Here is a 20878-nt window from a genome sequence, read left to right on the forward strand (position 1 = left end):
TAAGTGTACAAATAACAAAACTAGCAAATTAATGGGCTGGTATAGATGGAATGTTGCCGAGAAACAGACAAATATTTCAGTTTGTTTGAGATGCTATATTGTAGTTTTGAAGAATGTTAAAAACTTTAAAACCGTTTCATTAAGATTTTATTGTTACGTATTTTGTTTGTGTTAGAGTTCCAGATATGTAGTATATTTTGGTATAAACATTTAACAATGATATATACCGTTATGCCATGCTTTTCTGCATTTTTATTCTACACATAGATGTAAACATCGACCTTTTGAAACAGGCTATAAGTCCACGCGGGGTATCCCCTTCTAATCCAATCGAATTTGTGGGAACGCTTACGTCATGACCTTTCATACCGTTCAACCAATCAAAAGCTAGCCCGCCAAGCGTCAGTCCTCAGGTTCCCGCTACTGTCAAGAAATCTTATCGTAAGTGTCCATTTAATATTGTTTTTAACATGATTTATCTTATGTTTTTTCTTTAAAACTTTGATGTGCAAGTCCAGTTGTCATGTGCGGATGACACATTTCTTGTGTCAACTCTTTCCGATCAGTATGCTGACAAAATGTCACGCAAGGCCAACTCCATTTTCTCAAGTCTCGGGTGAAGCGTCACTGACCTCTTTGTTGCGCGTCAAGATTGTGGCTTCTGTCATGTTTTAGAAGGATGCGCTCCATTTCCGAAATATAGGTTCCATGTTTTTGGTGAAGACAATTACCACATTATTCAATAACAACGAAAGCCTCAATATGAAAATATCTCTAACCACCGGCTTCCGCTCTTGACAATGTCGGTCAGTGCAACTTCATGGTGCGTGTGTATTTGCCGTGCGCACAGTGGTTGTAAAATGTTGATATGCCCAAACGAGTGGATTGGCCAAATGCGGACCATGCTAATGACGTTAGCCCTCAGTTCCACTCTTTGTTAATAAACACTTTTGACAGAACAAATGGTTGTAATGTTTGAATGCTTTATTTAAATGTACTCTTTCCAAGAGCAGGAAATATTTGCAAGATCCTTCTTCTAAAACGGTGTTTCCCTTGTCAGCTGATTTTCGGCTAAATTGAGGCCAGTGACGCGACCTACTTTATCGGGAAGGGTTAAGTAATTGCCCCTTGTCTGCAGGCTTATATAAATTTATTTCACAGGATGTGTAAGGAATGTTTATCAGGGCGGGCATTTATTTTAGAAAAAACAGCAGTTATTTAATATAGGCCTAGTCTTTTAAAAGGGGTACAGTGAACATCATATAGAGTTTTCAATAGATTTTAAGTTCAAATTCGTTTGGTTATTATGATCAAGGATACAAATTAACCTGAAACAGTTTAATTCCATTCTGAATAGTGATAATGAACATAATTCTATTTAGATAAATAAGGATACCCTTAACCATGTTAACATGCTTATATAAGAGCCCTGAAATTCTATTAGCCCTGAGGAATGTCAGGGTACCTTAATGTGCCTAGTTGCACCCCTGATATGTATTATGATTCATGGTCTTTGTTGAGTTGTAATGATTGCTGGGATTTATCAAGACCTCAGAGGGCGATATTTGGCGATAAAAATTCCCAATTTGCAATTAAAGCTTCCAAATTCATCTAACAATGTAAAAATATATATAACTAATAACTAATTTTATAGCTTTGTAGAAATGAACTGTATTCACTTATTCCCAAGACCAATAAATAGGAACTAGTTTTAATGCTTTGTTTTTATATTATTGCTTGCAATCTCAAAATACCTCTAAATTTAAGAAAATGTGAACTTATAAAAATCCCAATTTTGAGGAAAATAATGATTTTGTTCCAAATTTGCCTGCCAGGGCACTTAGTTAAGAATCCTAAATAAATCCCTGGATTGATGTGAATAATAATCTGTTAGCTAACTTTCCATATAAGTGAGAGAATTAGAATCTTTATTGCTAAGTATCCCTGTTAAAAATTTCTTTGCTTGAATAGACCATACACTGTACCCATTTTTTTGACATACTAGAATTGTTCAGGAGTTTGTGTAGAAACCTTTTCAATTTCAGTCTGCTCGCCCAAACTTGTCTGTTGGCATTATTATTTCAGTAGATTTTAGTGCTTTTTATGGGCTATTATGCTCACTAAACTCAACACAAAGTTACTACAGTCACGCTTTGGGCTAGTGGCTAAAGTCACAGATTGGTTTCATTAGTAGATTTAGGGCATGATCATAGAAGTTTAGGTGTGCATTTTGTTATTTCACTTTGCACAAATATGGCAAAGAGCTGTGTTAGAAATTAATGTAAGTCCACTAGGACTAATGGCATATTCCAATATTATAGGAACAAGTACCCAGGAGGCTCCCATTTTCTAAAATAAAGGGTTTCCTATCTGCTGTTCTATTGGTGTATTTGATAAGGACCCATGGAATGACATTAAGAACAGCTGATAATAAAGTGATCAGATGGTGTTATTATTTATTTCATATGAGAAATGAACTGTGGGCTTATACTGAATCTGACAATGTATGCTGCTAATGTCCTGGCACGTTTTACAAAACAACCTTCGTGCTACGACTGTCATAAGTCTATGTTAAGGTATGGGAGCTACTATCACCTTAGCGCTAAGATTGCTTTGTACAACAGCACCCAGATTGTTCCGTATTGTTCACATCCACACTGCGAGTCATGTGACCATAAACATGCGTGTATTTTGGGTCTTATGGTATTTTGACAATAAATCATTGAATTCTTAGCTTCAACAAACATTGTGATTAACCTCATCCTCATGTATTTTTTTATACTAATGTCATCGTATCCCTATTGCATAGATCGATGCTCATGATGTCAATCACTGGATTGTCTGGTCCAGCCTCGATTATTTACAGACCACCGTCATATAGCTGGAATATTGCTGAGTGCAGCGTTAATCAACAAACAAACTATACTAATGTCTTTGGCCAATTCAGTGGTCTTTTCCTGCTTGTAACATCCACAGCGGTTAATGAAGGGGCCTTGTTTGTGTAATATGGTGATATGTGTAAGGATACCAGTCTGATGCAATCCTTATTGTCCCTTTGGTACTCCCCCATCCCCCACCTGGAATTAAATGACCTTATTGTGTTGTCCTGACATTTCAGATCGTGTTGACAACTCAATAACCATCAAGATGCCGACTCCAGCTAGAAAGGTGAGATAGTTTGGATTAGTTTCTGTTGGTCATGTATGTCTTTTAAAATGTTCTCTAAAGCTGAAACACTGAATTTTTTTAGTTAATTTTTTTGTATTGTGACTAATTGGAACATGTTAGAAATTATGTGACATTCTTTTATGTTTAGCATGTTTTTGTTGTGCTGTTTCACAACATTTGCACTCCTCAAATTGGTTCTTATTTAAGGGAATTCTTGAACATAACGTTGTGCAAGGTTGGTGTCTGGTGTTAATTGAATACAATGCATCGAAAAAGCGATAGAAACAAACATTTTTAGTCAACTGGTCCTTATAATGATAACCTATAGCAAAACCCATAAAAATGGAAAATGTCTACTAGTCCTTATGATACTTTAACTATTGGGCAATTTGGCAAGGACTACAGGACTAGTGCCAATTTCTACCACTGTCGAAAGTGTGCAACCAAAGCTCGGCCACCTTACTGGATATCAGGGGCGGTCAGATAGCCTTGTTGTTAAAGCTTTCGCTCGTCATGCCGAAGACCCGGGTTCAATTCCCGACATGGGTACAATGTGTGAAGCCCATTTCTAGTGTCCCCCGTCATGATATTGCTGGAGTATTGCTAAAAGCGGCATAAAACCATGCTCACTCACTCACTCACTACTGGGGTTCATGTGGGCTTACAGTACCTGGTCTTCCTGTGTGGTACCCAAACAGGATTTACGTCATCCCTTTTTATTTTATTTACCAGAGTTGTTCAAGATTTCAATCACTGTAAAAGTTTCTTCATTCTCATCTCTGACCGATTGATAAGATTACTCTCTAAATCTTATCGAGCTTATGTCATTGTTTTAATTCAGCACAGTTGTGAGTTTTGGTTGTCAAGCCTAGTAAACAGGTTAATTATTGTGAGAAAATAAGTTGAATATGAAGTATCTGTTTTATATCTTTGAATTGACACAAAAAAAAACATGCTTTGTCTTCACGAAGATAATCCTGTTTGTTGCGTGTATGCTTAAGTTCAGCATATATTCTATAAGTGTTGATGTGCATCAAGTAGACATCAATGTTTCTGTTTTCAATGAAAGCCCAGTGTATTAGGTATAAGACAGCTTCAGCATACCACGTTCCATGCTTGAAGTAACTTGACTGACCGCTGGTTGTAATGTCCCATGTGATGGCTATTGGCCTTAAGTTATTTCATGCATGCCCGATTTCTTTGGAAGCCATGCATTCAAGAATAAAATGACTTAACGATTTGACAGGTGTATGAATGAATTCACCCTCTTTGTGAGTGTAACAGATGTGTGTTTAACACAATGTACTCATGCATATTGTTTATTTTGTGCTTGAACTTTGTGTTGTTGGCAAACATATTTTTCGAGATGGTAGTCACATAAATTTCTCAAGATTGGTTTTAAATGTAAAGATCATTATGACATTTGAGGGTGATTTTTATTTTGTAAATTGTTACTAAATTTGTGAAAAAGTAACTTTTCGACAAAATTCAAACTGTACTTAGAGCATTAGGTTTTGATTTTTGTTTTTTCTTTGGCTATCAAATGAATTTGTTTAAAAAATGTTTGGGGTGAGTAGGATGAGAGCATGTACCAAACATGATGCAAAAGCTGTCATGGTTAATGTGTAAGCAAGACATCAGAAAATGATGCTATGTCTTTAACCTGCTCATATTCATAAGTTATCGAGTGATACGTGGTGACCTGGTACCCAATACAATTGTGGATTTGCCGACATATTTTTAACAACAGTACATCTAATTTGTATGGTAGTCACAATTTCTAGATAGAATGCTCAGTTTGAATTTAAGGTGGTCATTGGGGTGTTGAGATTTGCTCCTGTAGTATGTGAATCTTGGGTCCTCCCTCGTTCTTTAACTTTAAATGTTGAGGTTACAACAAAGACCCCTTGACTTTCATATATGGATTCCAAACATTGATGTTGGTCGTATGTGCTAATAAAAATAATCAATGCTACTCTTATCATGGCTAGAAGGAAGACGTGGAATAGACTCAATGTGGATGCCTTTCTTGGTCAATCAAGTTCAGGGCCCCGTTCCACAAAGAGATTGTAGCATTAAGACGATTGTTACTCCCATTCTTTAACATAGCCTTGTGATCGCTTAGTGGAACAAGGCCCTGGGTGGTGGAGTGTCATTTTCATCATTGTTCATAGCCACATATTCATGACAACCTGTGACTAAATTATTATTTCATTCAAGAGGCTAATTAATCATTACCATGTTGCTATGACATGTTACAGTCACTCAGTTGTTATAATTACAAGAAGCTAATCCCCGAATAAGCATGCTAATTGTTAATCCGCAACTCCTTTGTTTTGTATATTTACCATCAGCCTTAAAATTAGGTCTATATTGAATGTCCAATGTATTTACGCTTAAAGTAAAACTAATTAGCAGAAATGCAAAAGGGGAACACTGATCATGACACTCGTAACAAACCAAGGATTTATCTCGACCTGCTCAGAAGCCGATATTTCGCCCCAAGTCTGCAGCGAAGGTCACTAAAAATTCCCAGTTTGGAAGTAAACATTTCCCTAATCATGTTACAATATATGTAACTAATATTGTAATTACTGATTTTGTGACAAGACTTATAAATAGGAACAGGTTTTAATGCTTTGTTGTATATTATTAGTTTACATGCAATCTCAAAATACCTCTGAATTTAAGAAAATATGAACTCTTAAAAAATCCCTGTTTTGAACAAAATGACTATTTCCCAATTTGCCTACCAGGGTCACTTAGTTAAGAATCCTAGATAGATCCCTGCTAACTTGAATATAAACTAGCAAATGAAAATGATTGTGCATTTTCGTATTGACATAATCATGATCTCAGCAGTGTGGGTGGACTACTTGTTTGCAAAGCCTATGAACATGACGAAACTTGGTCGTATTTGTTGAGCACATACATGTATTTTAAGCCAGTTCTGTAGGGTGAACTTGCCTTATAAGTGGCTGACCTTGCAAGCTGTATGAAGAGACCAATCCTGTTTATTGTCCCGACCATTACATAATGGAGTGGCCATCAACATGTTTACACATGTAGAGAGGGGGGGGGGGGGGGGGGGGGGGGGGGGGGGTTTACAGGGTCTATCCTTAGTGCCCAATATTTATGATGTAATCTGTGGTGAAAGCTGGTAGAGGAGACATTGTGCTACACCCCCACAACCTACTTGGAACAGGGACTAGGTCTTGTGTAGTACTGTCCTATATATATATACTGCAAGTGGGAAGAGATGGCGACTGGAATGGTAATGCCTTTAACAGGACTGGGATTATTTTAGAATTCTAAATTAAGTGCCCTTGGCAGGTAAATTAGGAGAGGAAATTTAATTTTGTTCATATTGTAATTCCTACTTTCTTAAATTTACTGGTATTATATCATTGTTTTTTTTCACATTGCATTCAATGCAATATTAAATGTAACACTGAATGTAACACTAAACCAGTCTGCAACTTTAGCCACTAGTCCGAAGCCAGAGTCTAGTAAAATTCTGTTTGGTCAAGTAAGCTCCGCTAATAATAGTCCATACAGCGGTAGAAACTAACATTTTTGGTCCACTAGTCCTTATAATGATGATATTTAGCAAAACCATTAAAAATGGCAAATTTCTACTAGTCCTTATGATACCCTAACTATTGGGCAGTTTGGCAAGGACTATAGGACTAGTGCCAATTTCTAACCCTGCCATATAACCCTAAAATCTAATGAAAACAGTGTTGAGAGCCATGTTTGGACAAGTAGAATTAGTTTTTTTGGTCCTGTAATACATGTATATGTGAAATAATGTTATGTCTACAGAGCCATAAAATTACTTATAATATATTACAAGTACTGGGAAGTTGTAAATCCAAATTGGGATTTTTATGTCCTTGATAAGTCCTAGCAGCGGTAAACACCATCAGTAAAATGTAACAAGTCCACACTCATGCTAATTTTGGACTTTTGTATGTATCAGTAATCATGATAATGTAACTAGGTAAAGTAGTTCTGGACTAGTGGTAACCTTGCCTTAAATAATGTTGATTCAGCAAACAATACATGACTTTTCTAATTTGTTAAAATGATCATCATTGCTTATCAATCAAGTATTATCAATATTAATAAGGCATGGAAAGTATTGTCAAGTTTTTGCTTTGGTAGCGCCAAATGGTTTAATGTTGAGGCTTTGTTCACTGCTGATTAAATGGTGTTTTTCTCTATAACATGTTAGTTTAGAATTTCTAAATCACACAGATTTCATTCTTTCTATTGTAATATTTTTCTAAGCTGATGATTTTCAGGCAGGTGGTCTTCTTTTCAGGTCAACTGTTAAAGTTGACAGCTGTTTTTTGTTGTTTTTTAAAATCTTTTTCAGTTTTTGTTGACTGCTGTTAGATATTCAGGTTGTTAGATTCTTTATCATAAGCTGGCAACAAGGGTTTTGTGAATTTGACCTCAATTTCAAGGTAAATGTGCACTGGGGTGTACAGTTGAATGGTGAAGCGTGGATAATGTGATAGCCTCTTTTTGACAGAACCTGCAAGCCAAATACCTCCCATTCTTCACTGACATGGGCTTTTGTTGCTGAATCTTCCGAAATAAGAGATGGAATTGACTGGTAAATTGGGCTGCTGGGAAATTGGATGATAAGTTTACTGTAATGTTCATAAATAAAGTTTTATGACTTTGAAGATGTATCACATATCATAATGGCCCTTAGGATACCTTTGACAGCGCACTGGCAGGGGCTCGTGTAAGAATGGTTAGCATATGATCACCCCTAGGCCTGTTCTGTTTAATCTCATGGTTTGCAGATTTGATTTTCAAACCATACTGGTTGGTGGTCACACTAGTTGAAATAAAACTATGGATAATGTTTTGGAAAGTAATCTCATTAACAAAACAATTCTGTTCATGCTGTCTGTCAGGTGAAGCAGACATAGGGGAAAATGTTTTTTTATAATGAAAACAAAGCATATTTCTAGATTCACGAACTAATTGTTCTCATGAATCGGCTTGATGAGAAGAAAATGGCTTTGTCACAAATAATTTCACATTAAGACAGTTTTTATTAATAATTTTGTGGACCAAACATTATCTGATTTACAGATGTGTACAAAAAAAAAAATATTTTGAAAGGAGTAGGTTTAAGAAATGCCTTAAAACATGATGGCTTGGTGCCCTGATTCTAATCCACCATCCCAGTTAAACGGAGATTAGTCAACGTCTGACCTGAATATCAATAAGGTAGTGGCCAGCAGGTCGTGTAAACTGATAAGTTGACAACTTGGTGACCTCATGTCAAGTGTCACAAACATGCTTGTGTCCATGCCTCCAACTTGAATGTCCAGCATTCCTGTTGTGTACACTCTCATATCAAATTCCCTACACTGAAAACAGTGGAATGATATATGCTGTTGTATGGTTTATAATGTATTGTTACTATTAGTGCTTGAACACTGTTGAAGCAGAGATGAGCAGTTGCATTTCCTAGCTTTGACCATGTTGAATGAGGTTTTCATTATACTTGTTTAACAATCTTATTCTAGGATTTTATTATTTTGATTACGGTCTGTCACGTTAACCACTACCATATTTGACGTAATAAGCGCGTAGGGTGCTCCCAAAATTAGAAATAGGGGGCTCTTATTAGAATATAATTTTGGTGAAAGAGTTGAAAGATAGTAAATTTCGTGGTTTCTGCTGACAGCCTAAAATGATACAAAAGAAAAGTCTGTGCCCATTACACACGACAGATATATTTTTCCAGAATTTAATTGCCCCTATTTAAGGGTGCATATTACACACGTGCGTATTATACATGAATAAATAAGTTCTGTGTACATTGATCAATCAGAAGGATGGTAATTGGGATTGTTCACTAGCCAATATATTAGCAAATATCGCAGTGGGTGCTTATTAGAGCACATATGGTAATACACATAGCACAATTCAATAAAATTTCTTCCAGGTGAGCAGTCTGCGATTTTGGCCACTAGTCTGAAGCCTGAGTCTAGTACATTTCTTCTAGATCCTTTCTTCTAGTCAATACACTAAGACTAAAATCTACTGAAACAGTGTGATATACAAGATCAGGCTACGATCAGACTCATACATATTTAGCACATACTGGGCTAGAACGTGTTAGAATGAGTCCTCAGCAACCCATGCTTGCCGTAAATGGCTATGGTTGTTGTAAGAGGCGATTAACAAGATTGGATGGTCAGGCTTGCTGACTTGATTGATGAATGTCATCATATCCCAATTGCGTGGATCGATGCTCATGATGTCAATCAGTGGATTGTCTGGCCCAGACTCGATTATTTACAGACCTCCATCATATAGCTGGAATATTGCTAATGTGGCCTTAGTCAGTGGAGTCTGACTGAGGGAGTCAGCCATATAGCAATAAGAACAAATTATTGAAAGAGCATGCTTGATTAAAACACTAGTAAGGTAAAATATCACAGTTTCTATTAGAAGCAAGTTAGATTAAAGTAATTTTGTTGGTGGAGCAAGAAGACTTTGTGTTAACATGAGGATGAAAGAATGTCATATTCAGAAATTCAGACTGGTTAATTTTTTTTATTTTGGCTAAGATACTTTTCAAATTTGGTGATACTGAATGTCTTTATTTGCTGAAATAATGAAAATGTCCTATGACAAACAAAGCCACTTGCAATCGTGTGCAATGGGATTTTTGCCAAGTTGTTTGTGTGATGAACACGCAGAAAGGTAACAATGTGTGTATTGAAAGAAAGCCCCCTTTCATTGCAGTGCATGGTGGCTGTTAAATAAATAAGTAAATTAACAGGTAACTGAAGAAAACAGTCTGGTGTTGCCTGGTATAAGAAACTTGAAACAGACTATAGTCTGGTTGGGCAGATCTATAAATAGTTCACTATTTCCCCAGCTGATACTGATGCAAATATCAAGGGTCGGAGGTTATTGTGGTATCACATGTCTATTTGTAGCTTCTCATTCGAGTGGTCTGATCAGCTGAGAGAAGGTGCTTTCTCTTTGATTTATGTTTCGTAACACCTTACATGTTCCATTCCTATCATAAGGGTGTGCAAGATTTACTTTAGGTCAGAAGTAATTTTTTCTGCATATTTGTTTTTCAGTCAAGTTGGGATAAGTTAAGTTTCTTAGCAAGTCGGTAGGTAGTTTAATAGGGGTAGTCTTACATCATATCGTGTGTGTGTCTGTGTCTGTCTGTGTCCAGGTCAATTTGTGTCCAGCATGGCCTATCAGGGGAAGTGAAGATTTTGACACATTGTTATTTTGTCCCTTTGCTTGTATGTTACACACATAACATATTACTTCTGGTGTCCATGGTAACATTGATTTTTTATCATGTTTATTGATGTATGAATATAATTCTGAATTCGTATATCATGCAATTTTTCATTCGTGAGTATGTTACTTTTGTCTTTGATTCTGAAATATCGGTTAATTCAATATTTTATTATATCAAATTGTGACTGTGTTTATCGTTATTAAGTGAAAATGTATACATGGCTCGGATGAAAACAGAATTAGATATGATGTTTAGATCTGACTCAAGGTTAACATTACCATGGTTACCTATATTCGCAAAAGATGTGTCAGATCACACATGATTGTCATGTTGTATTATTTATTAACTGATCTGGGGCGGTCGGGTAGCCTAGTGGTTAAAGCGTTCGCTCATCACGCCGAAGACCTGGTTTCGATTCCCGACATTGGTACAATGTGTGAAGCCCATTTCTGGTGTCCCCTGCCGTGATATTGCTAAAAGCTGCGTAAAACCATACTCACTCACTCACTAAATTAACTGATCTCTGCATTCAGGTTAAGTCACCGCCTTCAAAGAGCCGGGGCAAGTCTCGAAGTAGGAGCCGAAGTCGTGGTCGATCCACGGGGAAGACGTCACGCTCAGCATCCAAGTCCCCCGCCAGGACAAAGTCCAAGTCCCCATCTAGGACACAGTCCAAGTCTCCGTCTAGATCGTCACGGACCCGAGAGAGAACAACTGTCGTCAAGAAGGAAATAGTGCTCACTCCTACCAGGCAGTCAACACGGATTGCTGACCTTGTTGACCACGAGGTAGACTGATTAACTTTGTAGTACGAAGAAAGTGTTTATAGAGTTATCATGGAAAATAGATAAATTAATTGCAAAGATTATTGAAATGAAAATTGTCCCAGTGGCCTAATTTAAACACCAACACTTCTCATATTAAGATATCTGATACATAGCATTTAAACTGTGGCACATTCTCACTAAGGGTCAACCTCAGTGTTTTTGCAGTCTTTTGGGCATTTTGTTTGGGAATCACTGTCCTGGAAAATGAACTAATCTTAAAGCCTGCAATTTACCAGCTAACTGACCAGCCTTTTGCTTTCTCATTTGTTGGCCAGTCCCAGCTTTGTTAACTAGCATGGTTGATTATCTGCAACTGTGTAATATTCAGACTAGTGGTTATGAACATAGTCCACTGATGTGGCTCTCTTCTACTCCAGAAAAGAGTGTCCACAAGGTCCTCTGAGCTGTTAAAGTCTGAAGTCCGCAACAACATGGCCGACAAGAAGGAAAAAGCAAAGCCTGCTGCCAAGACACGGGCAACAGAGTTTGGGGGCCCAGTAGGGGCTCTATTCATCACCCTGTCTCTGCCACTTTTCATGTATTGCATCAACTTGGCATGCACTAAGGTAAGAGAAAAGAGCTGAAGGTAGTACCAATCGGTTGTAGTTTCACCTCCACTAAAATTTGTCAAATCAAGTTTATCAACAATGATCAAGTTTCTACTGTTGCCCCTGAAAATATGTCAAATCAACAACCCTGTTCACAACCTTTCCTTCATTTACCATCAAGATGGAATATACTTCTGTAATCTTGCATGTGAGACTGTCAGATGTTTTGGTCTATTTATTTGTACATTTTAGTGGCTCCTTGGTCATTCAGTTTGTGCCCAAAACATCTTAGTCCACTGTCCTGAAATTCTCTCTTGGCATTATTTTTTGAGAGATTTTAGTGCTAACATTTGAACTAAACATGCTAAACAACTATTACGAGCCTCGGGCTTCGTACTAGTGGCCGAAGTAGCAGACTATGAACTAGATGTTCAGATGCTATCATGGTGGTGATAAATTAGAGAAATAGCCAAATCCCCTACCATGATTTTTTACCTGGATATTGTTGGGCATTTGGATATCTTCCACTTCCATGCATTGGGCATTTGGATGTTTAGCCTAATTCCCTTCCATTAATTAGGCAATGGGATATATTATATTCCACTTCAATGATTTGGGATTTGGGTAAAAGAGGTAATTGTGAAATCCATTCATTCGGTGTGTTTGTGACATTAATTGTTATGTGGTTAATGCTTCAAGCAAATCATTTCCAGTCAGTGTGATTGGGTTAAAAATTACCCAATAATATAATTGTAAAGAATTTTGATCGGAAGAATTGTATCTGAAACTATTTTATTTGGAATAATATATTCATTCATTCCAATATCATGTTATTTTAGTTGCAGCTTTACTATATATATTTGAAATAAATTAATGACTATGTGCATAGTCACTTTGGTAAGGCTGATTGCTATTCTCGGATATTTTGTTGTTGTATGGAACAATTTGATCAATCAGCGTCGATGCTCCTGTGCTCAAGATTGCAAAAACTTTGTTGGCATACAATAGTCAAACTACAACTAATATGACTTTTAATGAGTCAATGTATTGCATTTATCACATGTATGTCCATTCTCTATTTACTAAAGTTCGTTTCAAGGCATCAATAGCAGTAATTTGACTGGTTGCTGTAAAAAATGGTGGATTGTGCATGCAATCTACTGATCCCTTCACACACGATGTCGCAGAAATAAATGTAAACAATATTGAATGAAATTTTGAATAACATTAGTAAAATAGGTTACAAATATAAATCCAGATATACAATGAACACTTTTAATAACCAGACAGGGATATTACAAGAGTAATTTGCCTACTTCATTAAGGATTTGTTGACATGGTACATGTTGCTCACAGAAATGTCTTTCTGTTGGGAGGTAAAAAACATCAAAACTCTTCTACCCTGTGTATAGGGCGACCCACCCACCCACCCCTTGAAACCCCCCCACCCCTTGAAACCCCCCCACCCCTTGAAACCCCCCTAATGGTAGGTACGCAAAACTTCCCTTTAGTTATACACAGCAATATACAGTATATCAGCGATAGAAACAGTTTTAGTCCACTTGTCCTTAATAATGATAACATTTAGCAAAACCCTTAATAATGGTAAATGTCTGTAAGTCCTTAATACCTTAACTATTGAGCAGTTTGGCAAGGACTACAGGACTAGTGCCAGTTTCTAACGCTGTATATTGAATGATACAAGTGTTCCAATTTTAAGGGTGTCCCATGGTCCCTGAGGTTTGCTCCGATGGTATTTTCCCTAGGACTCCCTCAGTCTCTAACATTCAACGTAAGGAGCCCTTGACTTTCAAGAATAATTTCAAACGCTGGCTAGCTTTAATATTGCTCATGTTTCTCTTATATGTGTTGTAGACCAAGTGCACCATCCTAGAACTTCCAAAGTTCCCTAAAAACATCTGGATTCTGTTTGACATGGAGGCCACACTGATATTTTTCGGCTGGCTAGCATTCCAGGCTGTCCTAGCCATGATTCCTGTTGGTCGAGTCGTAGAGGGGCAGCCATTACCTTCTGGGAAGCGTCTCAAGTACAGATGTAACGGTAGGTTCAACATTCCAGTTGTTGTTTCACGACCAGGGTTTGATTTCTTGATATTCAAAGTGGTGTATTTGTTGTCACATGATTTAAGCAGATATGTTAACCCTAATTGAAGCTTTTGAGTAATCAGTGGGTAAAAAGGCATAATTTCATGTGAAAAAGAGTAATGTTAATAGTACCATTGTGTTGGTTTTCGCTTCAACTTTTGTTAGGCCTTGACAGCATCACTATTTGATATCAAAGCAATACATAAACATCATAAATCTTTTTTGAAAACCTGTGTTTTGGCTGTGCCTGTGGCTTATAACGAACTGACCGATATATCGAACTTATTTTTTAGTCCTGGCCATTTGTTCTATATATGCTGTATATATGCTTATAATGAACTATGGTTATTACGAACTAAACTAAAGTGGTCCCTTTACAGACCGCCTTCATATAGCTGGAATATTGCTGAGTGGCATTAATCGACAAACAAAACAAACAAAAAACTTTACAAACTTCAAAGTAACAATGTCCTTGATAGTAACCCACAGACAATGATGCGAATGATGTTTTGTTTTCAGGTTTCTTTGCCTTTGTGGCAAGTTTGATCGCATTTGGTATTTGTGTGTACTTTGATGCGCCACTTGTGAAAATGGTTCATGCCAAGTTCTTCCGCATTATGACGTCCGCCATCCTGTTCAGTGTCATCCTCAGCATCTTCCTGTACATCAAGGCAAGAGCTGTACCTGTGACCCAACTAGCACCAGGAGGAAATACAGGTATGCCATTCACCATTCACAGTTGTGGTGAGGGCCCAAACCTTATTATCCCCCCCAGCATATGATGGTGGGGGTGGGTGGGGGGAGGGCGATATAGTCGACACCTCGTCCGTCCGTAATAATTTTTTCCCCGGAGCTTAACTCGAAAACATGTCAATATCCTTTAAACAAAATTTGGCCGATATTATCAAACAGGTCCTGAAGTGGTGCCTTTTGCTATTTACAAATTTTTGGCATTTTTCTTTTTCTTGATTTTCATGGGAACAATTTGGACTTTGTCTCAAAAGGGTAGGGGTAGGTGTTGCTTCTGGAGCACAACTCAAAACCGTTCAGTATCTTTCAACAACACTTGGCAGATAAATCAAACATCCTGAAGTGGTGCCTTTTGCTATTTGGGGATTTTTTACATTTTTCTTTTTCTGGATATTCATGGAAACAATTTGGACAATTTGGACAAAAGGGTGGGGGTAGGTGTCGTTTCCAGAGCACAACTTGAAAGCTGTGAAAGACTTTTCATCCAAACCTGGTACATGTATTAACCAAGGGCTGAAGTAGTGCCTTTTGCTAATTAGGACTTAAAGAAGAAGAATTAATTATTCCTGTTTCCTTGGCAACAAGTTTGACTTTTGCCTCTGTTCATAGTGTTGTGTTTGTCTGGACCATATCTCTAAAATCTCTAATGGGTACTCTTTCTTGAAACTGTGTGTGCAGGTTGTCAACTGGTGCCTTTTGCTATTTAGGGATTTTTAGAATTCATAATTTTTCTGTTTCCATGGCAATAAGTTTGATTTATTCTCTGTTCATGGTGGTTGTGTACCTGACATAGAAATACAAAGTTCCAAATCCCAGTTCCATAATGATCTTTTTTCAGTTTTAACCAAATTTCTATCTTTCAGGAAATGCTCTGTATGACTTCTTCATCGGTCATGAACTAAACCCCAGAATTGGCAGCTTCGACCTCAAGTTCTTCTGTGAGCTGAGACCAGGCCTGATCGGCTGGGTTATTCTCAACTTCATCTTCGTGCTGAAGGCATACCAGGACACCGGAGCTTTCCCCCCTGCACTGACTCTAGTGGTGGCTTTCCAGACGCTCTACGTCGCTGATGCTCTCTGGTTTGAGGTGAGAAACAGTCTTAAAACAGGAAACATTGTGGGGATTCCTGGTTGGAATAGGTTCCCATTTCCTGATGATTGATGAAAGAGTCAATGAAAATGAAGATCAGGTGGTCCCAAGGTGTGACCTGGCTGATTATATTCAAGGCTGAGTGTCAATACGCCAATGCTGGAACATGTGCTCGTATTGTCAATCACTGGTGTATCTGGTTTAGACATACAGTAACTACGTTTATTACAAACACACTTATGACGAACCGACGGATATTAAAAACTTCTCTTTCTTTTTTTGGTCTCAGCCATTTGCTGTGTATATGCTGTATATATGCTTATAACAAACAAAGGTTTTAATGAACAAAAATTAATGGTCCCTTCGAGCCGGTTATAACCATAGTTTACTGTAATTTGCAGAGTTCATTGTTATAGCTAGAAGATTGCTGACTGTGGCATATAACAACATTCACTCAGCTGATCCCCATATATTAAATGAATTAGAACACAATGAACATCTCCAATTCCTACTTCTACAAGCAATGGTCCGTATTTCTTGCTATACAGGATGCCATCCTAACCACGATGGACATCATCCATGATGGGTTTGGCTTCATGTTGGTGTTTGGAGATCTGGCCTGGGTACCCTTCCTCTACTGCCTCCAGCCCCGCTTCCTCCTGGACAATGACCCCAAGCTGGCCTGGTACTCTCTAGCCGGGATCGCTCTTCTCAATGGTGAGATTCAGGAGATGTGCTAAGGTTTCCGATAGACAAAAAATCTTTTTGATAAATTAACAAGTCATGCTACTTGTATCTATCAAAATCACTGTGCACTTAATCCTGTTGTGTACAGCTTGCATATAACTCAAACAGGCAACTAGCCAAGATGGAAGCTGTAGCTCTTCAATAGAATGATCCAACAGCAAGGCGTCCAATGGAAGATCATTGGATAAATGCAAAATGTCTGGTTGAATATAATATTGTTGGTGTCAAATATTCATTTCCTGTAATTTGAAGGACAGATGGAAATAGGTTTACTGCACAGTCATTAAGTGGCATCTTGGAACATGGCTTTTGAAATCAGCTTTATGACATAAATTGTTATTTTTACACTACAAATTGTCTTGTTGCTCATTGATGAATAGGTAAAATAAACTTACGTCAGCAATGACAGTGTTACCAAGATTGATACGATGGTACATCTATATTGTTTAATACCCTTTTGTTTGTCTCTTGTTTTAGTGTTCGGTTACATGACCTTCAGACGGGCTAACTCTCAGAAGAATGAATTCAGGAAAAACCCATTCCATCCAAGTCTTGCAGGTTTGTCTTGTTACTCATCCTAAGGTCAAAGAAATGAGCTGTTTCCCTTGGATAACACCCATTGTAGGAACATTTGTCACCATAATTACTTTATGATTAAATTAATCACAGCAAAATCATATTCAAGATTTCCTATTTGCTGAAATTAAAAGAATATCATCAACCTTATTTAGTGTATGTATGATTCAATACATGGCTTTTCAAATGAGATGAACATAAATGATTCAGACAATTCTGTCTTTAGAACATTAAGTCATTTGTCCGGATTTATGTGTTCAGGCCAACACAGACCTTAAGAACAGTTATGGAATGTTATCAAAATGTCCTACAATCACATATGATGTTCAGGATTTGACACTGTTTGATAACAAATGATGACACTTCAGATTTGGAATCCATCCCCACGTCGTCAGGGAAGCGCCTGCTGGTTGGAGGTCTATGGGGGATGTGCAGAAAGCCAAACTACCTCGGAGACCTGATGATGGCACTGGCCTGGTCCCTGCCTTGTGGTGAGTTCAAGCCATCAACATGTTAATAATCAAACACAATTATTTCCTCATTTCTGATGGAAGTTTCCTTGATACTGGTCACAATTAAGAGATTTACAGTAACTGCAAGGGGGCCTAGACAATCTTTTGGACTTGCCTGTCTGGCTTGAATTTATTTGAATTTTAAACTTTGTTTTTCTCTTGAGTATGTATCTAACTTCCATTTATTTTCTTCCATTCCTGCCAGGTATGTCCATCATCCCGTACTTCTACCCTGTGTACTTCGCGATCCTCCTGGTGCATCGTGAACGGCGGGACGGGGCCCAATGCCAGAAGAAGTATGGCTCGAGCTGGAACCGCTACTGTGAACGGGTCCCCTACCGAATCATTCCATACGTCTACTGAGCCAGTCATCACCGTCTGATAATGCTCAAACCTAACCTTCAATGTGGTGTTGCACCCAGGCATGGATGGCCTGTCAAATTACATGTGAATTTTTAAAAAAAAAATTCATCATAGAAATATGAAGGACATGGTTGATGTTTTTTCGGTACAAATCAGCACCTGTATTCTCAACTGTAAAGTGATACACAATTAAACCATTGCTTCAGATTGAGTTTTGACATGCTACATTAACATTTCCTCAGTGCATTTAATTACAGATTATAGGAATACAAAACAAACTGTTAGGGTTGAAGCTTGCATCACATCAGATGGTTTAGTGATGGTTAAATCAAATCAGAACTTCAGTTGGCAATTCCTGGATGCAACACTGTCACAATTAATATTTCTTTTAAAACTATTTGCAGCTTACCAGGGAGGAAAATCAAAGGACATGGAGATGATAATATCTTTAATTGCAGCACTATTTTCAGATATTTTATGACTTTTAAAAATAAGATTCAATATACAGTAAACTTTATTTTTAATGCAAATAATTTTAAATGCTTGAATATTGATGATTAGAGCTTATTTGCCATAGGGATATTTTAAATGATACACTGAGTGCTATTTGTTGATGAAGTTTCTGTCTTGTTTAAAATTTTAACTTCTTAGAATATATCGGTAGTTGATAGAAATTTTATTAGAATGTTAATCACATCATTATACACCATTGGCAATCCTGGTGATATTGCAATAATTTCTCGCATCACTGCCAGCGTGTACTGGTAACATTAAATACTGTCATGGCGTAAATTATTCATAATTGAGGATGAAATGCAAATGACTTTTGTTTCAGCTGCTTTTGCTCAACTGTTGATTTCAAGTATTAAATGGGAGTAACAACATTAAAACAGTTTACATTTTCATTACCATTCATTGAAATAATGGCAATACCTGTCTAATAAGTCATGCTCCGTACCTCCATCATTGCAATCCATGTAAATAGTTTATCATATTTGTACATATTTCATGTATAGTGTGCGTAATGTATTTGTTCCAGTTTTTAAACATAAGTTCTGCTCTGGATGGCGTGGGTACTTAATTGATCTTCTCATATTTGGTTATAATGTTTAAAATCCCTTTTAAATTGAATTTTTAACTAAATTTCGGAATGGACCTTTTTAGACTTTTGTGATTTGTTTTTGTTAACTCTCCATTTTGATGGAAAACAGCTACTTTTTAATGTATATATTTGATATTTAAAATATTGAATGTTTCATTAGTTCAAGCTTTGTCCTAGACTCAATGTTGTCCACTTGCCAAAGTAGTCCTAGGTTCCAACTCCTGTATGTGAACAATCAATCTTGTCACATTTTCATGGCTCGTAGTTCTGTCATTGACATGATTTTCATGATCATTTAAACATGAACACAAGCTTTCTATTATAAAACAAGTGCCTCTGCAAACTGCAACTGCTTTTCCATTAACATATGTCTTGAAACGAATCGTTGATGTCAGTCATGTATTGTGTTATTTGTATGTTCACCATTTACAAAATTTTCTCTTTATAGTGTTTGAAATTAAGAAGTCAAAGGGTCCTTGTCATAATCCTCATGTGAAAGCTTAATTCTTTGGCCCAAATCCTTGAGGACCCATGGACCCCCCTTAATTTCTAGCACTGTCATCTGAATTCTGTTTGTTGACGACACAACACATCCCAACTAGTGCCTTGAGCATTCCAAGCCAAGAAAACCAAGCTAGATCTTCATTGCCCTGCAGATACAAAAGCTCCTTTGTTAACAGATTTCAAAATAAAGCCTATTTAATTTTTTCTCAATTCAAATAATTATTTATTATTAATTTTTTGTGATGACTTGATGAATGTCTGTAGGGTGAGTGTTTGAGATGGGCTGTTTTTTCTCGGAGGAATCATTCCTTGCTGGTTATGAAGCTATACCTGCATTTCCTGCTGTTTCCACTGCCATGTTGTTATCCAGGCCATGCAGACACCCAGCATTACCACCACCACCACCACTATCATGTACATCAGTATTACATCAATATCCACTGTACGCTGTGTAGACCAGTTGCATGGGGTTCGTCACAGGACGGGCGGTGGGGTAGCCGAGGGAGACTATGTTCTGTGATAGCTGTGGAGCTTGGACATTGTGTAAGTAGGGTCATGAACTGCTCAATTGGTTTATTATTTAGACCTACCAGACCAAGAAACTGTCATTTAAGGGATGTTCATCAAATGTGTTTGTACTGCCAATTCACCAATACATAGTTTAACACATTCACTTGTTGCAATGAAGTCTTGTGTTTGATTTCCAACATGGCTCCTAGTGCAAAGCTCAATTCTGATATCCCCTGCCAGGATAATGCTGCTGTAGTGGCTTAAAACCCAACTTGCTCATTTTCCAAGATATTTCAAGATTTCAAGTTTTCAGACCCACTGCTCTTAATAAGCATGTTAAGTATGTTTGGCCAAGTGAGAACTAAGATATGCTTTCAGAAGAACATTAGATTTCTGGTAGATGACAGTACATCATAATTGTATAAAGGTTTCTACAAGTTGTTAACCAATGTAATTTCAGTGTGCACTTGGTCTTCACAGCTGACAGTGGCCATATACTCCAATATAAGTATGTATGCCATTTCTTGTGTATCATCATGGCATATTGTAATGTGTATGTTATGCATACTGGATAAATCATACATGTGTAATGAATCAAGTTACGAACATCTTTAGAAAATAAAAATAGATTTTTATTAAAAGTATGTTTGTGTTTGTTTCTTTGCAATCAAGGATCACCATTTCAAATTTGGTGCTGAACATTTAGGAAAACAATTATTTGAAGAAATACAAATGGAATTATTATTCTTTCAGTATATATGCTCCTATA

At 37.3% G+C, this 20878-nt stretch overlaps 1 protein-coding gene across 2 annotated transcripts; it reads left to right on the top strand.

The window, feature by feature from the left end:
- The first annotated feature begins 382 nt into the window (after window positions 1–382).
- LOC124111959 (delta(14)-sterol reductase TM7SF2-like) lies at window positions 383–20753 on the top strand. 2 transcript variants are annotated; one of them, XM_046471883.2, is made up of 11 exons: window positions 383–441; window positions 3119–3168; window positions 11008–11262; window positions 11679–11867; window positions 13725–13911; window positions 14475–14672; window positions 15569–15792; window positions 16344–16512; window positions 17020–17100; window positions 17487–17609; window positions 17836–20753. In XM_046471883.2, the coding sequence occupies exons 2-11, from the start codon at window positions 3148–3150 to the stop codon at window positions 17991–17993; spliced, it is 1605 nt and encodes a 534-aa protein (XP_046327839.1). In that variant the 5' UTR covers window positions 383–441; window positions 3119–3147; the 3' UTR covers window positions 17994–20753. The 2 variants fall into 2 exon arrangements, with proteins under 2 accessions (XP_046327839.1, XP_046327840.1); XM_046471884.2 differs by lacking the exons at window positions 383–441; window positions 3119–3168 and adding an exon at window positions 6343–6442.
- Window positions 20754–20878: the final 125 nt, after the last annotated feature.

Source organism: Haliotis rufescens, unplaced genomic scaffold, assembly GCF_023055435.1.
Source record: "Haliotis rufescens isolate VD_foot unplaced genomic scaffold, xgHalRufe1.0.p SCAF_3, whole genome shotgun sequence".
NCBI classification, from domain to species: Eukaryota; Metazoa; Mollusca; class Gastropoda; order Lepetellida; family Haliotidae; genus Haliotis; species Haliotis rufescens.